Source organism: Quercus robur, chromosome 5, assembly GCF_932294415.1.
Source record: "Quercus robur chromosome 5, dhQueRobu3.1, whole genome shotgun sequence".
Lineage (NCBI taxonomy): Eukaryota > Viridiplantae > Streptophyta > Magnoliopsida > Fagales > Fagaceae > Quercus > Quercus robur.
In genome coordinates, this window is record NC_065538.1 from 10,343,744 (window position 1) to 10,364,645 (window position 20,902).

The following is a 20,902-nucleotide window of genomic DNA, read 5'->3' on the forward strand; positions in this document are numbered from 1 at the left end:
CCGCCACTAAGTGGCTCATTCCAATGCTTCACAATAGCACCAAAACCTCACTTAACACTTAGATTTGGTGTGGTTAGTATTTGAGCTAACAATCTCTCAAGGATCTAGAGATGGAGATGTAGGAGTTGAGGAAAACTACAAGGAAATGTGTAGATGATTGTGAGTATAACAATCTCTAACTCTCAAGTGTATTTGCTAGGGTTTTCTCTCTAAAAAGCACTCCTTACAATTCGTGGATAATGAGGGTATTTATAGTGTGGGTAAAAAATTTGGTAAAAAACTTTATCTTTTTGCCAAACAGAATGTTTCATGGGTACTTCGCAGGATGGTCTTTCACATGAAACACTCATGAACTTGATAGCCTAGCATGACTCTTCAGCTTCCAGCCATATGCTTCACACATGGCCTTTTCGCGGGTTACTCTTCTCGCGAGCTAGTTGCAAATTGCACTAATTCATCTTTGAAGATTGATTCTTCACCGATTTCTCACACTCATCCCTTACAAATAAACCCACATAAATACAGGGAAATTATTGAAGAAATTACAATCAAATTTGGCATAGAATCGAGCTAACACAAGCTAATTGGAAATCACAATTTTACAAGTTTATATGGGTTTGAAGGGTATATTGGTAAAAATATCACTTAATTAAATGGGTCGGACGTGTTAAACGGATTCCATCTATTGCACACTAACTCGACCCATTTATTAAACGAGTCAATCGTGTCAACTCGAATATGACACGAATCCGTTAAGTCTCAACCCATAACCTACTAATTTCATGTTAAGTCGTGTCGTGTTCACGGGTCGTATCAAATTTTTCCAGCCCTACTCATGACAATCTTGCAAAGCAATGATAACACAATCCCACAAGATGTACACTGTTTATGCTCCTTTTCTCAAAAACTAATTTGTAGCTAAGTTAATTGCCATAATGTAATCTCACAATGACTCTATTGTGACAACTATACGCACGAGTGAGTGTCTGGACAATAATAGTAGATAAATAATAGCTAGAGATGGAGAAGGAAGTAGAAGAAGACTTGGAGTAGGGAAACTTGCAAATAGTGTCAAGTGTGGCTTGTGCCTAGTGGGCAAATTGGATATTTTTGAAAAACTTAAGTAGTGCTTGACATTAGCCTAAACCCCAGGGGTGGTTGAGAGAGAGATTAATTGAATCCCAAATAAGATCTCTTATAATTTCTTACTAGAAATAGAAAAAAATATAATAAAAACTTTAGAGGACAATCTCACAAATGAATAAGAAAGACACACCATAAACTCCACTAAAAAATCATGATAACTTATAAGAGTGTTGTGTGTCATATATTTTGTCCCCCCCCCCCCCCCCCCCCCTACATGTTATCATGCAAATACCCTCTATTATAGGAAATGGTGCTTGGTAAAGTCCAAACATCTAAAATATTACAATCCATAGGATATGATGCTTGTTAATGTCCAAACATCTTATTACAATCACAACCCTTCCATATTTGATAAGTCCCACAAGCTTTTATTATTTGAGAAGTGGCTTGAGATTGATCACAAGATGCACGAGCATTATGCATATTTGAAATGAGCTAGTCCTCCCTTATGTGGCCTTCCTCCTGCAAATCTTCTCTCTCTGGCTGAGACTCTTGCTTTGCTATCATCTACTTGTTCCCAACGTCGGACGAATAAAGGCATCAGTGAAACATTAAAGGGACTCGTTCCCAAATTTGGGCGATTAAAAGCAGGAATGGAACGCTATAGTGACTAATGAAATGTAACATACGATTGGAAATCCTAATTTTTGGGAAAAACAACGTAGCGAAAATGAAACTGAAAACGCATAGGTAGTAGATTCCCCCAACCATAACAAGATACGCAATCCAAGGAATATTGCTCAGGGCTATGTGTACAACGGCGATGAATGCCAACGACATCGCGAAAATAGCTACCACCAGTAGATATAAAGCGTTATTAATGGCGAACTTTTCCCCATCAGTGGATACTAATGCCCATATGAGGACGAAAGCCCCTGTCATGGAGACATACATAGCTATGGAATCACAGATAATGAAAACCCGGAAAGCGTTTCTGTGTCCCGCATCAGAGCGGTTAAAACCACCCGGTACAGTTAAGGCAGCAGAAAAGGTCACGGTGGCCACTAGCACTGCTATCACCAATATTACGTTGATCAGGTGCTGAATTTGCTCCGGTTTTGGTGGTTTCCTTTCTCGTCGCAAGCTAATCTTCCTACCCTTTTCACTGTAGGGTGTGCCAGCTGAACTTAAGACCCAAAGTGTTAACTCCTGCATGAAAATTTGAAATGATGAAATCCAAGAGCCTGTTTGGCAAAAGAGTTTGAGTAATATTTTTTTATAGTTTTTGAAATATGTGTGGATGAAAAAGTGTGTTGAAATGTGTGTAATATTGTTTAAAAACTGAAAACGAGTACCAAACGCATCCTAAGTCTTTGGCACTAATAACAAAATGTTTTTTTTTTTAATTAATTTATTTATAAATAAATGTAGTCAAGAGACACAAAGTTTCTTATAAACTTTTTTCACAGCTACTAGAGTGTTAAATTTTTAATGGTAGACAATAAAATAGTCTTAATGGTGAACTCAAATGAAAATCAATAATAAGTAATAAATTTTATAATTTAACTTGGAAAAAAAATGAAAAAGTTCATGGTTTTAAAAGCTATACTAGTTAAAGAACTTATTTATAAATAAAAATAGTCAAGAGAATTTTTCTCGTAAACTTTTTTCACAACTACTAGTGTGTTAAATTGTCAATGGTAGACAATAAAGTGGTCTTAATGGTGAACTCATATGAGAATCAATAATAAGTGGAAAATTTAACAATTTAACTGGAAATAAAAAAATAAATAAATAAAAACTGAAAAAGTTCTTAGTTTTACAAACTATACTAATCAAAAAATTGAAAAAGAGAGTAGTTATCAGTTCTCTAGTCTGATTGAGGTTGAAACAATAGGTGAACTAGTGATGTCATAAACAATTTAATTGATAAATTGTAAAATTTTTAAAATATATAACATAAATATATGATTACTCATAATATTTATTAAATAATATCTAAAACGTATTAATAACTTTAAGTGAATTTTGATGCTTTTTAATATTAAAAATGTAGAAAATAGGGTAAAATATTATTTTAGTCCTTAAATATTACCAAAAGTTTGTTTTTTGTTTTTAAATTTTAAAAAATTCTTTTTTTTTTCTTAGACTTTGTAAAGAGTTTTTTTTTTTTTTTTTTTTTAATAATAGTTTCGAGACAAAAATTGAAACATTTTCCAATATTTTAGGGGATGAAAGATGAACTTTTAAATAGTTTAGAAATAGAAAATGAATTTTTTAAACTTTAGGAAGTAGGAACAAAAGCAAACTTTTAGTAAAGTGTAGGAATCAAAATAGTATTTTACCCTAAAAAATAAAATTATAAACAAACAAATTAACATTACAAAAATAATAATTCTTATTGACAAGTTACATGAATGAAAATGTACATTCCGTGGTTGTTGTAGTAGGGAGAGATTTTTACTGAGTCTTTGAGCCTTTCTAAAGCCGAAGGGTTCAACATCTAAAATTTCAGTATTTGAGACAAAGGATTAAGTAGCAATTTCTGAATTTTAAACAATTTTTCTCTTAAAATAGGAAGAAGCTTGTGATGCACATAAAAGACTCCGTCTTGTCAAAGGCGTGATACAACGGCAACAAAGAGTGCTTTGTATGCTGCTTGGGCAAAGAAAAACATTGAGAAGATGCTTGAATGCAAAGACAACATAATGATAGAAATTGCTCTTTCGCTATAGCATAAGTAGGCACGTCTACAACATAATGTATTTTGTATGGCAAGGACCTATGAAAGTCAGATAGTAGGTCCTTCACATCACCAATATGAAACTAGCGTGTGAGAGCTAGCTCTAAATGCATGTGAGACACATAAAAGGTGTCTTCAAAGCAGGATGCTGTAGATGTGGCCACAAGGAAGCTTGTAATTGAAACTGAGCCGGAGCATTAATGTGTGCGCGATGATAGAACGGTGATTATGAAAGGACATAAATGCATATCTAAAGAGATTAATGGTCCGTTAGGAGTGAGGGGTAGTAGAGTAGAGTAGATTTAGTACAAAGTTAGCTTATTTTTAGCCAACTTTACTCTATTCTCCTCCACTCCCCCTCCTTCCCACCTCTATCCAAACAGGCCATAAGTATAGATGTATCCCCATGGCCATTTAGACCTGGAGAGTGGAGTGTGGGCTATAATGTTAATAACAGTATGACTCAATCTGCCACAGATGTGTAACTATGGTCTTAAAAGGATTTTAGGATGCTGCTTGGGCAAAGAAAGCATCCAAGAAACACTTGAATACAAAAATTTAGCACAACTTAAGGAGATTACTAAAGACCACATATTTGTGGCTCTAATACCATGTTAAAATAGGATGAAAATGAAATAAAATGGTGTAGAAAAAGAGTAAGAGAGAGTTAATAGAATTAACATGGTTTGGCCTAATAGTTTATGCCCACAAAAAAAAGCCCGAATGACTACATCTTTTTTATTTTAAAGTTTATTTTATAATGAACCAAATGTGGAGTACATATATACATTAAAAATAATATGGTAATCCTAAAACCACAGTATTTCATGATACAACAAAACCACTATGACCTATGGTGCTAATATATTCTAATTAACACGATGCAATTACCACTAATTAGAGGACATACCTGCGTAGCTTTCAAATGGTTTCGAATACTTGAAGCAATATCAATAGCAGTCAGGCCTTCCCTGTTTCTGCGTTTTAAATCAACTCTCTTATCCCACGTAAGAGAACATATGACTTTAGAATGAAGGTTCTGTGACGCCAAATGCAAAGCTGTATTTCCATTCTTGTCTACTGCGTTTATAAGCTCCTCAAACTTTGAGTCACTTAGTACGGCTTTTACCACATTGTTTTTTCCATTCTCAGCAGCAACATGAAGAATATTCTGGCTCTTTTTGTTGAGTAATTCTGTTAGACTTGGCCACTGTTGTTGAAGCAACTCCTTGACTACCTTTATATGGCCTCTTTTGCATGCAGCGTGAATAGGAAAGTCACCATTTTTACTCCTTTCAAAGGCTTGTTGTTGAAATTCTTTTAGCAGGAACCGAACACCATCAATGTAACCATTGGATGCTGCATAATGCAATGGTGTCTTCCCCTTTTCATCTCTTATGTTGAATAGTGTTTTATTCTTCTCGAATATTTTTTCCAACATATCTAAGTTCAAAAACCAATTATTTTAAAACATAAATAAAATTAAAAAGTGCGTAAAATAGAATGCTAGGAAGTTGGGGCTAATAATACCTCGCCTTTTCATGAAGATGGCAGCATGAACAGGTGACTCTATCCGAGGCCTTTCCATCAGCCTGCCATTTTCATATGGAGCTTCTAACAAAAGTTCAAGAATTTCTATATTTTCAGTTTCAATGGCTAGACATAATGGAGATTCACCTGCGTCATTCAAATAGTACGACGCTTCTTTATGACGCGAAAATAAATATTTCACGACTTTAAGAGAACACTGAGCTATGACAGCCTCATGCAGGGCAGTGTTTCCAATGTTGTTCTTCATTTGTAATAACTGTTCACAGTCATTAGCGTAAGCATCAATGAGGACTTCCATTACGTTCAATTTGTTATCTTTGGTTGCCACATCCAATTTTCTAGCTTTGATTGCGACGTGAAGTGCAGTATCACCTAAAACATTTCTCCTGGTAAGAAGGAAGGGGAAGTGATCGATGATGAGTTTAGCTATCTTTATGCTTCCAAAACTTGCTGCCTTGTGAAGCAATGAATTCCCTGATGCACTCACTTGGTGAAAAATGGTAGACGGAGAGAGTTCTACCAAGCGAGAAATTAAATCACCAACATCATCTTTTACTATTGCTTCATATAAATAAACAGCCATCAATACATGTGTGCCATGGTCCTCCATCCCTTGAAATATTTCCTTTAACTTCTCTAACTTCTGGATGTCTATTTCCTGCAACTGGTCAACATAGTTTTCCATGGGTATCTCTAGATCCATTAGCCTCACGAAAGTTTGACCAAGAAATTACTGAAGACTTCGAAAAATCTGCAAATAAACAAAGAGAATAACAAGATTTTGGTTTATAAATTATAATCCCTAGTCACTAAGATTGCATTCCAAAAGCACGGTCGCATTGCTGCCTTCCTTAGTTTTTTTGGTGGTCAGTTGCTCACCCTTCTAGCCCTAAGAGTAAAACTAACTTCAAATGTTAAGAGTATCGTTACTCCAAGTAGAGAATTAGGTTTGAATTACCCACCACATTTGTTAAGCAGGAAGGCAAAAACAAACAAATAAACCAAAACAAAAAACAAAACAAGGGTTTAAGACAACGGCCGTTAAGGCAGATGTTAACTTTTTCCTATAATTAAATACTCATACTTCGTTACAACGCATATCTGACCTATAGCACGAATTGCCACCCTAATTTAGAAAGGGAGAGCAAGCCAATTTTGAATGAAAATCGAATGTCCATCATCATGTCTAGACTGACCGACCTCTCCCTAATTCTTTAGGAATCAATATCTTGATAGAATTTAAGAGTTTATCTCTCAATAAATTTTCCTATAATGAATTATATACATTCTGAGTCTAATAATTAAGTTTGCATTTAAAATATATGCAATACACTAACTCAATTTTGGTTTGCTTCATATTCTCTCATATTGTGACTTCTCTTATGGTCAAGGTTTACAGACCCGGATCATTCATTGAATCGTAAAAAGAAGAGGTTCAAGGTTTTTAAGGTCGAACCGAGATTGAACCGAGATGACGTCATAATTAATTTAATAATGATTTAAATATAAATAAATATATTAAATTAGTATAAATAGAAAAATTAACTACAATAGTTCAAAAAAAATATAGATATTTATCTTTCAAATTTTTTTTTTTTATATATATATATCATAACTTTCATAAATAAAATAAGAAATATTAAATTCTAAGCAAACATAAATAATTTTTGTTAAGGTTTAATATTATAATCTTTTTATAGGAGCTTGTTTAAATTATCTTAAATCATTTCCCAGCCCATTTGACAACCCAATAATTTGTCATGCCCAAGCCCATTTGACTAGGATCATTTATGAAATCTTTTAAAATAACCAAAAAAAAAAAAAAAAGCCGAAAACAAAAACAAAAGCTGGAAGAGTAGCCGACCAAACCATTAAAATATATGACTAAATAGAAAACAAAACCCAATAACATTTTCAAAAGGAGTGGTTGACAACTTGACAGCAATAATTTAGTGGGTGACAGTAAAGCATGTCCATCACGCAGAGAAGACTCAGTAGACTAGAAGACTCTAGAGAGCAAAGGCAAAAGCAAAATGCAGAGAGAGAGAGAAAAAAGTGCAAAAAGAGCTGGAAAAAGTGCAGAGAGAAAAATGCTGAAGCAACAGTTGGCGAAAACCATGATAGAGAGATCGAGCTAGTGAGAGTGAGAAGAAGAATAAAAAGAAATGGTGGTGTGATCTAAAGGTCTGAGGTTGCAGAATGAAGATTCAACAATGGCTAAGCCTGTAAGTACCCAAAAAAGAAGAAAAAAAAGCTCTGAACTGAACCCGCGAGAACCGTTAAAGGAGAGAGGGAGACGGACAGAGAAGAAGAAGCAGTTGCTTCATGGCGCCACCCCTGCTTCGCCGTCGTCTTCTTCGTTTTCTCCTTTTTTCTTTTTTTTTTTTTTTTTGTTCAGATTCAATGGAAAGTAGGTAACCGTGAGAAGCGGTCTAATCACGGTTTTCAAAACCGTGAGGTCCGACCGTGGTTCGCACGGATCCCTATTTTTTTTTCCATAGAACGGTTCTTGAGGCTAAAAGAACCGTAAAAATGAACAGTTGAAGGTTTTTCCAGTCGGATCGTACGGTCCGGTCCGGGTTTCAAAACCTTGCTTATGGTATGTTCGGTTGGTAAGAATTTTAATGCTTGAGAATTTAAAGCTCCTATGAAATTTACTCATAATGTGTTTAAATTTTTGAGAAATTAGACATCAAGGTTTGGTAGGTCCTAAGAAATTAGTTTCTGTTAAAAGTGGTTCCTAATGGGAATGGACAGGAATTGTAGGGGAGTATATGAGAATGGTGGGAAAATTGACTTAATTCGAGGTAGTCATCCTCTATAGAGAAAGAAAGAGATTAAGAGAGAAAGATGCAATAATGCACTATGAAATTGGTTTATTCTTCAATAATAGAAATGTGATTACAAGTAGGTATTTATAAAACCATAAAATTATTCTTTTGGCCCACATGGCTTTATCCTAATGGTCCTATTATTCCCCATGTGCATTAATAATTCCAACATGTGTTAAATGGGGTTAACATGCTTGGAATTATAACTAACCAACCAACTAACTAACTAAATGCAATATTACAACAATTCTTATCTATATACCTAACAGTTTCCAAGATTTTGAGAATTAAATATAAGTTCAAGAAGGAGAAAATAACCCGCATGATGATCATGGTAAATAATACCTAAAAAGGAATGTTAACTAGTTTTAGAATAATTTGTTATAATCTATATATATATATATATATATATAAAGTCAAAGCTTAGAGAAAGTAAAATTAGAATCCAATTTTAATTGGAGTTCAATTATGCACTGTGTCCTATCTAATATTTAATTTTTGTGCCAAGTGAATTATTGAGTGTAAAAATCGAAAAGTCCAAATCTAATTTATATATGCTATAAAACCGAAATCTTTGAATCTTTTTTTTTTTTTTTTCCTGAGAGCATGCCACGTAGGATTTGAAGCACTCAAAATTTTTTACATCATCAATAGTTTCTAAAAAAAAAAAAAACAACCTCACTTTCTACCTCAAAAAACAAAACCAGATTAAAAACTCTCTCTCTCTCTCAAAAGAAAACTCATCTAAGTCCCCAAAAACAAAACCACCCAATCAAACTCTCTCTTTCAAATGCAGTCCCTTTTTCTTCTTCTTCTTCACATAGCTCTTTCCCCTAACCCATTTATCGTTTCCCCAAAAAGAAAACTCTTCTCAGTCCCTCCATCGTTTCCCCTACCCATTTACAGATGCTTCTATCGAAGTCATGCAAGTATTGTCTGCAAATTTTGAGCGTTTTGAACTCAATTTGGTTTTGTGAGTTTTTTTTTTTTTTTTTCACATATACAATATGATTGTTGACTTATGCTCAGAACATGGGTTTTGAATATCTATTATGGACTATGTTTAGGCTACGGACCAGATTTGATTTGAGAACTTGACTCTGTTACAACAAAATCTTCAAGTTAAATGAAACAGTAACTAAAGATTGATGCTATTTGATGATGCCGGAAATAATACCACCAGTGGGTCACACGTTCCTCGTACGATCGCAAATGGCACCTGCACAACGAAAAGGAATAACCTAGCAGAGAGTACCGGTGTGGTACCGGCCAAATACCCTCCGAAGGTTAAGTTAAAACTATTCTCACTGCTCTAGAGTGCTAGAGAGGGTAAATTATGCGTACCTTGGGTCGCGAGGGTGCTTAGGTTTTTATAGTAGCGAGGGTCACCCCTCTTTCCCTTGGAGTAGAAGTCATTTCCTTATAGGAGTCCTCTTGGGCGTATTTTTCGGGATCTTTTCCTTATAGGAGTCCCTCGAATATTATCTTGCATGGGAAGCAAGACAACTCCTTATATGTAGCGTGGGTAGCAAGTCAACTTATGCTCGGTCCGTCAGCCTCAATTTACTTCCTTCAGCTTTTTGGGCCTCATCTAGTGATGCCGTCACTCTTGGAGACAGTTGACCCTATGACCGTCAGCTATCGCGCCGTCTGCTACGTCCGAAAGATTGCACTAAACCGTCAGTCTTAGGCTCTCCTTTTATCCTCATCAGTTGTCCCCTACTCTACATGCTCGACGCTTAAAACCGTCAGCATGTGGAGTTATTTCTTAGAGATGAAAAAGAAAACGAATTATGAATGACTCCTCGAGCCACGAGCTATTAAATGCAAGGTCACGTGGTGCGCAGTCGTTGGCCTCGTTCCTGGGCACGGGCGTCGCCTCGCCTTCCGTGCGTTTTCCCTCTTATATAAATACCACGCCCATTGTCTCATTTCGCCATTTCAACCTCGCTGACCTTTCAAGAGAGAACCCGTCGCCCTTACTCACGATTTGTTCCGTCAGCTGTTATCAATACCGTCATTCTCAAGGTTGTTTCACCCATTCAAGATCCATTTCACCTGTAAGTTCTTCTTCCCTTCTCTTTGCTTTTTTACTTTTGCCTAAAATTTTTTTTATTGAGAACGTCAGTCTAGGAACTTAGAGTGTATCCGTCACTTGTAGGTAGTCAGATGTCAAGTGACGCATCGAGTGATCAGTCGTCAGTCCGCGATGGAGCGGGCTACGACGAATTTTTTTGGCTCAGGTCAAGAGTCCGACGGCTTTTCTGAGTCGTCAGGAAAAGAAACGTCAGCCCAATCCCTTAGTATTGACGTAGAAGACCATGTCGAGGGAGTTAGGGAGAAGGTGTTAAGTGAGGATGAGGTCGAGGGGAGAGACGAGGAAATTGTTGGTGACGGGAACTGGGATGAAGGCAACGAGGAGATTGATAGTGACGGGGATAGGAATGACGGTAACGAGGTCAGTAGTAACGGGAATGAGGATGAAGGTGACGAAGAGTCCAGTGAGGGAACTTCAGGGAGTTCTGGAGGTAATCGTCCCTTCATCCTTCCGGAGGAGTGGGCCGTCAATAAATTCCTTCCAAAGATGAGCAACAGAGTTTTTAATGAGTTGCGTATCCGTTTCCAAATCCCAGACCACATTCCCATCCGTCTCCCTAGAAAAAACGAGAGGTGTTATACAGGGAGGACTGCTGATGTGGGGATGTACGATGCCATGTTCGCAGCAGGCCTTAGATTACCACTGACGGCTTTACACCGTCAGCTGGCGGATTTCTTGGGATTATCCGTCAGCCAGATTGCTCCGAATGCCTGGAGGATCTTCATTGGTGCTGAGATCCTTTGGGGTCGCTTGAGTGGGGGGAACCGTCACCTTTCGCTAGACGAGTTCTTTTATTGCTATAGACCCCAGCATAAAGTATCCGCCAAGGGGACATACCATTTTGCTCCTCGTGAAAAGAACTTAAGATTAGTGTCTGATATGCCAGACTCAAATAGGAATTGGAAGAATAGATTTTTCTTTGTTAAGGGGACGGACTGGGTGTGCCGTCCGGATGAGTGGGATACGTTGCCCGGTGGTTATTTTGATAACACTTGGGCTTATATTAGGGAGTCAGGTTGCCCCCCTTCTCTTTCTTTCTACCGTCTATTTTCACTTACCAGGGAGTTTTCTTAACACCGTCTCTTTTAACACCGTCTATTCCCTTTTGTTTCAGCTAGCGCTCGCCCGGAGATATCTGACGAACAAAGGGAATTCATCCGTCGGATACTTAACATACCGCTCGAGCAACGTAAGTGTAGGGATTTGATAACCCTAGACACTCTCCATTTGTATTGTGGGGGTCCTGAGCCGACGGCTGAAGCTCGGAGGTTTGAAGAATTTTCTCAAAAACGTAAGTGAATGCCTTATTTAATCCGTCGGCTTATTTATTCCGTCTGCTCTTAATGATCCGTTAGTTTATTTTGTGTAGAGATGGAAGCTGCGAAGCAAAGGGTGAGGGCCGCCGCTGCCCGTAAGAAGGAGGAAGATAAGGCCAAGGGAAAAGAAGGAGCGTCAACCCCTCATTCTTCTTTGAAGGGTTCAATTAAGAGGAAGGCTGACGGAAAGGATGATCCTCCTTCTAAGAAGGTGACCGTCAGTCCTATGGACGTGCCCTCCAAGAAGTCGCCCCCCAAGTCTAGTCACGGCGCTGGGAAAGGAGTGATGACCTCTTCTGGTCCCGTCATTGAGGGGCCCCGTTGCTTGTTGACTCACAAGGATTACGCTGTTGAGGAGGTGGAATCTCTCATAAAATAGACGGATCTGGATCCTTGTGCTCAGCTAGGGACGGAGGACCTGGAAGCGTCAGCCTTCTTTGATATAGCACGGGTATGCTTCCTACTTTGAACAATCTGATCTTTACCTTGCTTAATAGCTGACGGTTGTACTTCCTTCAGGCTTTGGTTCGTGTTAAAGCACTTCAAAACCGGTGCGTGGCCAAAGAAGGCGTCGTCTCTCGGGTGAGGAGGCATAACTCCAACCTGATGGATCAGCAGGCGCAATATAAGGAGGCCGTCCGTCTCTTAAACTCAGATTTGAAGGATGTGAGGGAGAAGTTAGGAGAGGCTGAGGGTCAGCAGAAGAAGCTTAAGGAGGAGCTTTCATCTTTACGTGCGCAAGTAGAGATGGCTGGGACTGACGCGGTCGAAAAATTCAAGACAACCCAGTCATTCATTGATTCCTGCACTGATTATTATGGCACAGGTTTCGATGATTGTTTAAAGCAAGTAGCGTCAGTTTATCCGGAGTTGGATCTGTCTGGAATTACCATGGATGCCTCCGTGCCGATGACTCCTGCTGGCGACACTGCTGCTGACAAAGATGACGAACCCCTCAATATGGACTTTTTGCTTAATGATGCCGGAGTTGTTTTAGCCCAGCTTGCTGTCACTACCCCTACCGAGTCTTCAGATAAAGCACAAATTGCCAAGGATAAAGCTGACGGGGTCTCTAAGGACGTTCCTGTCACTTAATCCTGGCTATTTATTTTAATTTTTGAACAATGTTTTTAAGTGCCCTTACGTTTATTGGGCTTTTTACTTGTAACTCTATCTGCCCTTTTTATGGCGTTTGGTATCCGTTGCTTTGAACATGTATATTGATGTTTTTATTCCCTTGTTGACTAATTTTAATGAGACCGTTATCTTTTTGATTTTTAGCCTTTTTCGATTAGCTCATCATCTTTACAGGCTTGTTGGTTTGAGAACCTCGTTTGTAAGTAGTCTCATTTTTTGGTCAGACCGTCATCAATTTAACCGTCAACCTTATAGGTCATTTAGTTCTGGTCCATATGATGATATTTTCATCCATTGGATCGTCAACTTTCCAGCGTTGGCTTTTTCGGACCGTCATTCACTTGGCCTTAGCCTTGTTGTTTTGTTGGTCCGTTAGTTTTTTTAGGCATGGTCCATTTGATGACCGTCAGCTTTTTAGCTTTAGCCTTTCTGGACCGTTATTTTCTTGGCCTTAGCCTCGATGTCTTTGACACCTTCGTTAGTCCGTCAATTTTTAAAGCTTGGTCCATATGATGATAGTTTCATCTATTGGACCGTTAGCTTTTAGCTTTAGCCTTTCCGGACCGTTATTTTCTTGGCCTTTAGCCTTGATGTCTTTTGACATCTTCGTTAGTCCGTCAGTTTTTAAGGCCTGGTCCATATGATGATAGCTTCATCTATTGGACCGTCAGCTTTTTAGCTTTAGCCTTTCCGGACCGTTATTTTCTTGGCCATTAGCCTTGATGTCTTTTGACACCTCCGTTGGTCCGTCAGTTTTTTTTCTTTAGTCCGTGTGTTATGGACTTAGTCGTTTTGGCCGCAAACTTAGTGGACCGTAGAAAAAATACACTTCAGCAATTTCTGAATAAAACTCCTCTTATTGCCATGCATTTAAATAAAAGTAATTAAAACCAAATCTTGCCCCTTAGGCTAAAAAGTATTGTTGCAAAAAAAACTAAAGTAAATGATAAATCTGAGGAGTAAAACTATAATTTGCTGAAATAGAAAAGAGGTTGGTCTTCATGCTGCCGCTCCTATTGGTAGTACTTTCGTAGGTGCTCGGTGTTCCATGGGTGTGGTAGTTTCTGTCCCTCCAACGTTTCTAGGTGGTAAGTACCTTTTCTCTGCCACGACGAAACTCGGTAAGGACCTTCCCAATTGGGGCCGAGTTTCCCTTGGGTAGGGTCCCTAGCGGCGCCCATGACCTTTCTAAGAACAAGGTCTCCAACTTGGAAGTCTCTGTGTCGAACCCGAGAGTTGTAGTATTTGGCCATGTGGTCCTGGTACCTAGCGAGCCTTTGTTCCGCTGCTACTCTGATCTCGTCCACTAGGTCGAGTTGTAGTCGCATAGCCTCGTCGTTTTTGTTCTCATCATGGTTGTGTACCTTGTAGCTTGTGAGTCCGACTTCAGCTGGGATGACTGCTTCGCCTTCGTACGTCAGGCGAAACGGTGTCTCTCCTGTGGGTGTTATTGCCGTCGTCCTGTATGCCCATAGTATACTCGGCAATTCTTCGGGTCATATACCATTTGCCCCCTCGAGTCGAGTCTTGATGATCTTGAGTAAGGATCGGTTTGTGACTTCAACCTGTCCATTAGCTTGAGGGTGGGCGGGGGAGGAGTAGTGGTTCTTTATTCCTAGCTGTGAGCGAAAATCCCGGAAATGGTCATTGTCGAACTGCCTCCCGTTGTCCGAGACAAAGACTCTAGGAATGCCAAACCTGCATATGATGCATCTCCAGACGAAACTCTGCACGTTCTTCTCTGTAATCGTGGCCAGAACTTCAGCTTCCACCCATTTCGTGAAATAGTCGATGCCCACTACCAGGAATTTCAGCTGTCGTACGGCTGTAAGGAATGGTCTCATAATGTCTAATCCCCATTGTGCGAACGGCCACGGGGCCGTCATCGGGGTCAGCTCTTCGGTTGGTTGTCTAATAATGTTGCTGAACCTTTGGCATTTGTCGCAGGCCCTGACGTAGGCTTCGGCGTCCTTCTGCATGGTGGGCCAATAGTACCCTGCTCGCACAAGCTTGTGTACCAACGATCTGGACCCTGAGTGGTTTCCGCAGATTCCTTCATGCACCTCTCGCATGACGTAATCTGCCTCTTCCATACCCAAGCATCTCAAATATGGTCGAGAGAAACCTCTTTTGTAAAGGACGTCTTTTATTAGGACGAACCTTGCCGCCTGGACCTTAAGTTTCCTTGCAGCTTCCTTTTCGTCTGGTAAGACCCCATCTTTCAGATATGAAACTAACGGCGTTGTCCAGCTACTGTCGGAGCATATTTCCTGCATGTCGCTGAGATCTATTAGCGGAGAGAGCTGTACGAAAGAGAGCACATTACCAGGGATGACCATTTGTTCTGCTGAAGCGGCCTTCGCGAGACGGTAGGCTCGCTCGTTTTCTTCTCTGGGAATTTGGACGACTTTGGCTTCTAGGTCACCCACTCTCGCCCTTACTTCATCAAGGTACCTCTTCATCTTTTCGCCCTTGCACTCGTAGTCTCCATTTATTTGGTTAGTGATGACCAGTGAATCGCAGTAGATGACTACTCTCGTGGCTCCTGCTGCTTTGGTGAGGTCGAGTCCTGCTATCAGAGCCTCATACTCTGATTCATTGTTGGTGTCGGGCAAGTCGAGACGGACCATACATTCAATGGTGTCTCCTTCGGGCGATAGCAGCACAATGCCAGCCCCTGCGGCTTACCTGTTGGACGATCCGTCCGTATATATGCTCCATTGAGGGGACTCTGCTGCCCCCTTGTCTTCGTCATGGGTGAACTCAGCTATAAAGTCGGTGACGATCTGTCCCTTGATGGCGGTCCGCGGGCGATACTAAATGTCAAATTCGCTCAGCTCTATTGCCCATAACGCTAATCGTCCCGCGGCCTCGGGGCTGCTCATTGCCCGCCGTAAGGGCTTGTCAGTCAGGACGTTTACCGTATGAGCTTGGAAGTACGGTTTGAGCTTACGAGCTGCCGTAACTAATGTGAAGGCAAGTTTTTCCATGGGCGGGTATCTTTCTTCGGCATCGTGAAGCGCTCGGCTTGCATAGTACACGGGCTTTTGCACTTTCTCTTCTTCTCTGACCAAGGCCGCGCTAACGGCTGCGGGGGAGACGGCTAGATAGAGAAAAAGTTCTTCTCCCGGCTGCGACGGGCTTAGCAACGGTGGGGAGGAGAGGTAAATCTTCAATTCTTCGAATGCTTGTTGGCATTCGTCGGTCCATTCGAAGGATTTCTTCAATGTTCGGAAGAAGGGCAAATACTTGTCCGTTGCCCTTGACACGAACCTGTTTAGTGCCGCTATCTTTCCATTGAGACTTTGCACCTCCTTCACATTTCTTGATGGTGCCATGTCCATAATAGCTCGGATCTTGTCCAGGTTCGCCTCGATTCCCCTTTGAGACACCATGAATCCTAAGAATTTTCCTGCCTTCACTCCAAAGGCACATTTCCCTGGATTGAGCTTCATGTTGTAGGAGCGAAGTGTGTCGAATGTTTCTTTGAGATCTCCTAGATGATCTTCCTCCCTCCGGCTTTTGACTAGCATGTCGTCCACGTAGACCTGGACATTCCTCCCAATCTGTTGCGCGAACATTTTGTTCATGAGCCTTTGGTACGTTGCGCCTGCGTTCTTCAGGCCGAAGGGCATGACCTTGTAACAGAAGAGGCCTTGGCTGGTCACGAACGACGTTTTCTCCTGGTCGGCTTCGTGCATTCGGATTTGGTTGTACCCCGAGAAAGCGTCCATGAAGCTCAGCAACTAGTGTCGGGCCGTAGAGTCTACTAGGACATCAACCCTCGGGAGGGGGTAGCTATCCTTGGGGCAGGCTTTGTTAAGGTCGGTGAAGTCCACACACATCCACCATTTCCCACTCGCTTTTTTGACCATTACTACTTTTGCTAACCAGTCGGGATAGTATACTTCCCTAATGAAGCTCGCTTCCTATAGCTTTCTGACTTCCTCTGCTATGGCTCGGTCTCGCTCGGGGGCAAACACCCTCTTCTTTTGTCTGATAGGTGGAAAGGCGGGCGACACATTCAGCCTGTGCACCATGACTGAAGGATCTATTCCCGGCATATCTTCATGACCCCATGCGAATACGTCTTGATTGCGTCTGAGGAAGGTTATGAGCTCCTGACGGACCGTGGGGTTAGCGAGCGTTCCAATTTTGGTCGTCCGGCCAGGATCGGAACTGTCAAGGGGTATCTCTTCTAACTTCTTAACCGGTTCCGTTACCGTCCGGTGCTCTTCTATGCTTAAAGCCTGAACCTGATCCTCCATTTCCATCATGGCTATATAGCATTCGCGCGCGGCCATCTGACTCCCGCGCAGCTCCCCTACTCCGTAGTCAGTTGGGAACTTTATCATCAGGTGGTAGGTGGAGGTTACCGCCTTCCATGAGTTGAGCGTGGGTCGCCCGAGGATAGCGTTGTAGGCTGACGAGCAATCAACTACCAAGAATGTCACGTCCCTGGCTATTTGTTGAGGGTAATCACCCACAATTACGGATAATGTGACCGCGCCCAGTGGGAATACTCGGCTTCCGCCGAAGCCAACAAGCGGGGCATTTGTTGGGATCAATCGCTCCTTATCGATCCTCATCTGCTGGAACGCTGTGTAGTACAAGATATCTACTGAACTGCCATTGTCGATCAGCACCCGGTGCATATTGTAATCTCCTACACGCAAGCTGATGACGAGTGCGTCATCATGTGGATGGTGAAGGCGTCGCGTGTCTTCTTCCGAGAATCCGATTATGGGACCTTCTCTCCGTGCTATCTTCGGCATGACTCCCGTCAGCTGAACATTTTGTACCATCCGAAGATAGGTCTTGCGGGCCTTCTTGGATGACCCAACGGCAGCCGTTCCTCCTACGATCATCCTTATATCCCCGATCGGGGGCCTCGGTCGCTCATTGTCCCGTCAGGGGCGTTGGTCTTGTGCGGGGGGATCCGCTTTCTCCTTGCTAACGAATCTCTGCAGCTTTCCTTGTCTGATAAGGGCTTCAATCTGCTGCTTGAGGTCATAGCAATCAACCGTGTCGTGGCCGTGGTCGCGGTGGAATCGGCAATACTTATCCCGGGAACGTTTGTTGGGGTCACTTTTCAGTTTTCCCGGGAACGTCAGAGCCTCTTCGTCCTTAATTTGCACAAGGACTCGATCTATCGGGGCTGTTAGCGGAGTGAAGCTCGTGAACCTTCCCCCTAGGGGCTTAGGGCGCCTTTCGTCCCTTCGGTCTCCTGTTCTTGCCTTCTTTCGGCCTTGGTCCTGCCGATTGTCTTCCTGCCTTTCTCTTTTCCTGGGCCTCTCTTCCCGAGCTAACATCGCATCTTCAGCGTTCATATACTTTGTGGCGCGATAAAGTACTTCCGACATGGTCTTTGGGTCGTTTTTGTATAGGGAAAACAAAAACTTGCCCTTCTTCAAGCCATTCGTGAATGCCGCAACAAGTATCTTATCGTCGGCTTCGTCGATCGAGAGTGCCTCTTTGTTGAAGCGGGAGATGTAGGCTCTTAAAGTTTCATCTTCTCGCTGCTTCATACTCATCAAGCAAGCCGTAGACTTCTTGTATCGATGGCCTCCAATGAAGTGTGCGGTAAATTGAGCGTTGAGCTCTTTGAAGGTGCTGATGGAGTTTGGTGTCAGTCGGCTGAACCAAATTCTTGCTGCGCCCTTCAGCGTTGTAGGGAAGGCCCTACACATGATGGCGTCCGCTACTCCTTGAAGGTGCATTAGGGTCTTGAAGGTCTCCAGGTGGTCCAGTGGGTCCTTGACCCCGTCATAACTGTCTATCTGTGTTATGCGGAACTTACTTGGTAAAGGGTAGGAGTTGATGGTGGCGGTGAACGGCGAGTCAGTTCGGTTGACAAGGTCGTCAAGGTCGCTTGATACTCGTCCCTTGAGAGCATTCATCATAACCTCCATTTGTTCCTTCATGGCTTGCATCTCCGCGATAACAAGTGGCGGAGTGGTTTCTGCGAGGGAGGGGATGCTTGTGTTCTGTCGTTCTGGTTTGCTCGGGGCGTTGCTGGCCTGGGGTCCTTCCTGGTTTCTTCTGTTGGCGCTGGTTCCTTCTTGATCTGCTCCTTGGTTGTTGGGAGCTGCATTTTTCTGTCTCAGTTGCTCTTCTAGGTCGTGGTTTTGTTTGGTGAGGCGCTCCACGACAGCGGCGAGTGTCCTCACCTGTCTTTCAAGCGCAGTCGTAGGGGCTTCTTCTTCTTGAACGTCGTTGGTGGTCGCCATTGAGCGAGTGAGTACCATGTAACTCTTCTGTCTGGGAAGCGAGAATGTGCTAAAACCTCCCCACAGACAGCGCCAACTAATGATGCCGGAAATAATACCACCAGTGGGTCACACGTTCCTCGTACGATCGCAAATGGCACCTGCACAACGAAAAGGAATAACCTAGCAGAGAGTACCGGTGTGGTACCGGCCAAATACTCTCCGAAGGTTAAGTTAAAACTATTCTCACTGCTTTAGAGTGCTAGAGAGGGTAAATTATGCATACCTTGGGTCGCGAGGGTGCTTAGGTTTTTATAGTAGCGAGGGTCACCCCTCTTTCCCTTGGAGTAGAAGTCCTTTCCTTATAGGAGTCCTCTTGGGCGTACTTTTCGGGATCTTTTCCTTATAGGAGTCCCTCGAATATTATCTAGCATGGGAAGCAAGACAACTCCTTATACGTAGCGTGAGTAGCAAGTCAACTTATGCTCGATCTGTCAGCCTCAATTTACTTCCTTCAGCTTTTTGGGCGTCATCTAGTGATGCCGTCACTCTTGGAGACAGATGACCCTATGACCGTCAGCTATCGTGCCGTCTGCTACGTCCGAAAGATTGCACTAAACCGTCAGTCTTAGGCTCTCCTTTTATCCTCATCACTATTTATAGCTTTCCTTAATAATGGTTTTGGAGAAATGAAAAAAATTTGCGAGTTACTTAATCAATTTCAACATTTTTTATGCCTCCTTTTCATTGACCTTTTTTTTTTTTGGTAAGGATCTAAAAGAAATAAAGAGAGAACTTGGAATAGCCTAAATTAATAGGTGTAATTGTTATGAAGAATATTAACAACTTTGACATAACATCTTGAAGCTTATTTCAATTATCATAGTTGTTTTAGAAAGCTACACATATTGATTAGATTCATTTTATAATTTGACTATTCCTTTGTAGATGCCCATAGGCGCTCAATTAATAGGAATTTCAGAAAGTGAGTTTGAAAAATCCTAAAGATCTTATGATTATTAGGACCGATTTGATTTTGGTAACCTCTGCATTTTTTACTACTCACTTGAGATTGCAATGCTTCTTAATGCTCAATCAATAACTTATTCATCAAATTGTAATATAAACTAAAGTTAGACAATACAATTCATGCAATGATAAAGTTTCATAATCAGTTTGATATTTTATTAAATTATTTTAGTTTACCACACAAATAGGTAGGTTCTATGCATAGCAAGGGTTTGTAATTAGTTAGATTCTAATTTTTTTTTTTTTAATTTTTGTAGTAAGTGAATTATTGGGTGCAAAAACCAAAAAATCTAAATCCAATTAATTTCTAAATCATAAAGCTAATACCATATATATTTTCAACATTTTCTCAAAAAATGGGTATAATTTGAACCATATAGGTGTGACACACTAGTATATAATTAAAGCCACAATTGAGAGAAAATCCTATTAGATTCTAAATTGGATTTTAATTGTTATCTAATTTTACGTCATGCATACTATCTAAGTTTTTTTTTTAAAATATTATTTTAGGTGAGTTAATGTTGTGCAAAAAACAAATGAGTCTAACATAAATTAACCATCAAAAACTCAATAAATAATTAAAAAAGAGTAAAATCATGTGTATATACAAAAAATAAAAAACTAAAAAAAATAAATAAAAAGAGAGAGGCGGGGGTAAAACTCATCTATGACTTAAAAAATGTGTAATTCTTACACCAAGTATAATTTGAATTTATGTATGTGTGTAATTGTGATTATTTTTAATTATACCATGTGTATGCATGGATTATGTACTAGTATATATTTAAAGCCAAAACTGAGAGAAAATCCATTGAAATTTTAAGAATTTTAATTTTTTTTCCTAAGTTAATTATTCATTGAAAAAACCAAAGAGTCCAATACTAAATGAACCATATAAA

The 20,902-nt window shown here is 40.8% G+C and overlaps 1 protein-coding gene across 1 annotated transcript in view; it reads right to left on the bottom strand.

Annotated features, from left to right (window-relative positions):
* Positions 1–1,345: 1,345 nt before the first annotated feature.
* The window catches only part of LOC126725104 (protein ACCELERATED CELL DEATH 6-like), a 51,296-nt gene continuing 31,739 nt past the window's right edge, over positions 1,346–20,902 (bottom strand). Inside the window, exons 4-6 of the mRNA XM_050429619.1 lie at positions 5,360–6,044; positions 4,740–5,272; positions 1,346–2,295 (exon numbers count right to left, since the gene is read on the bottom strand). Of these exons, the coding sequence (XP_050285576.1) occupies positions 1,687–2,295; positions 4,740–5,272; positions 5,360–5,990 (1,773 nt within the window). The 5' untranslated portion in view covers positions 5,991–6,044 and the 3' untranslated portion in view covers positions 1,346–1,686. The remainder of the gene's footprint in view (positions 2,296–4,739; positions 5,273–5,359; positions 6,045–20,902) is intronic.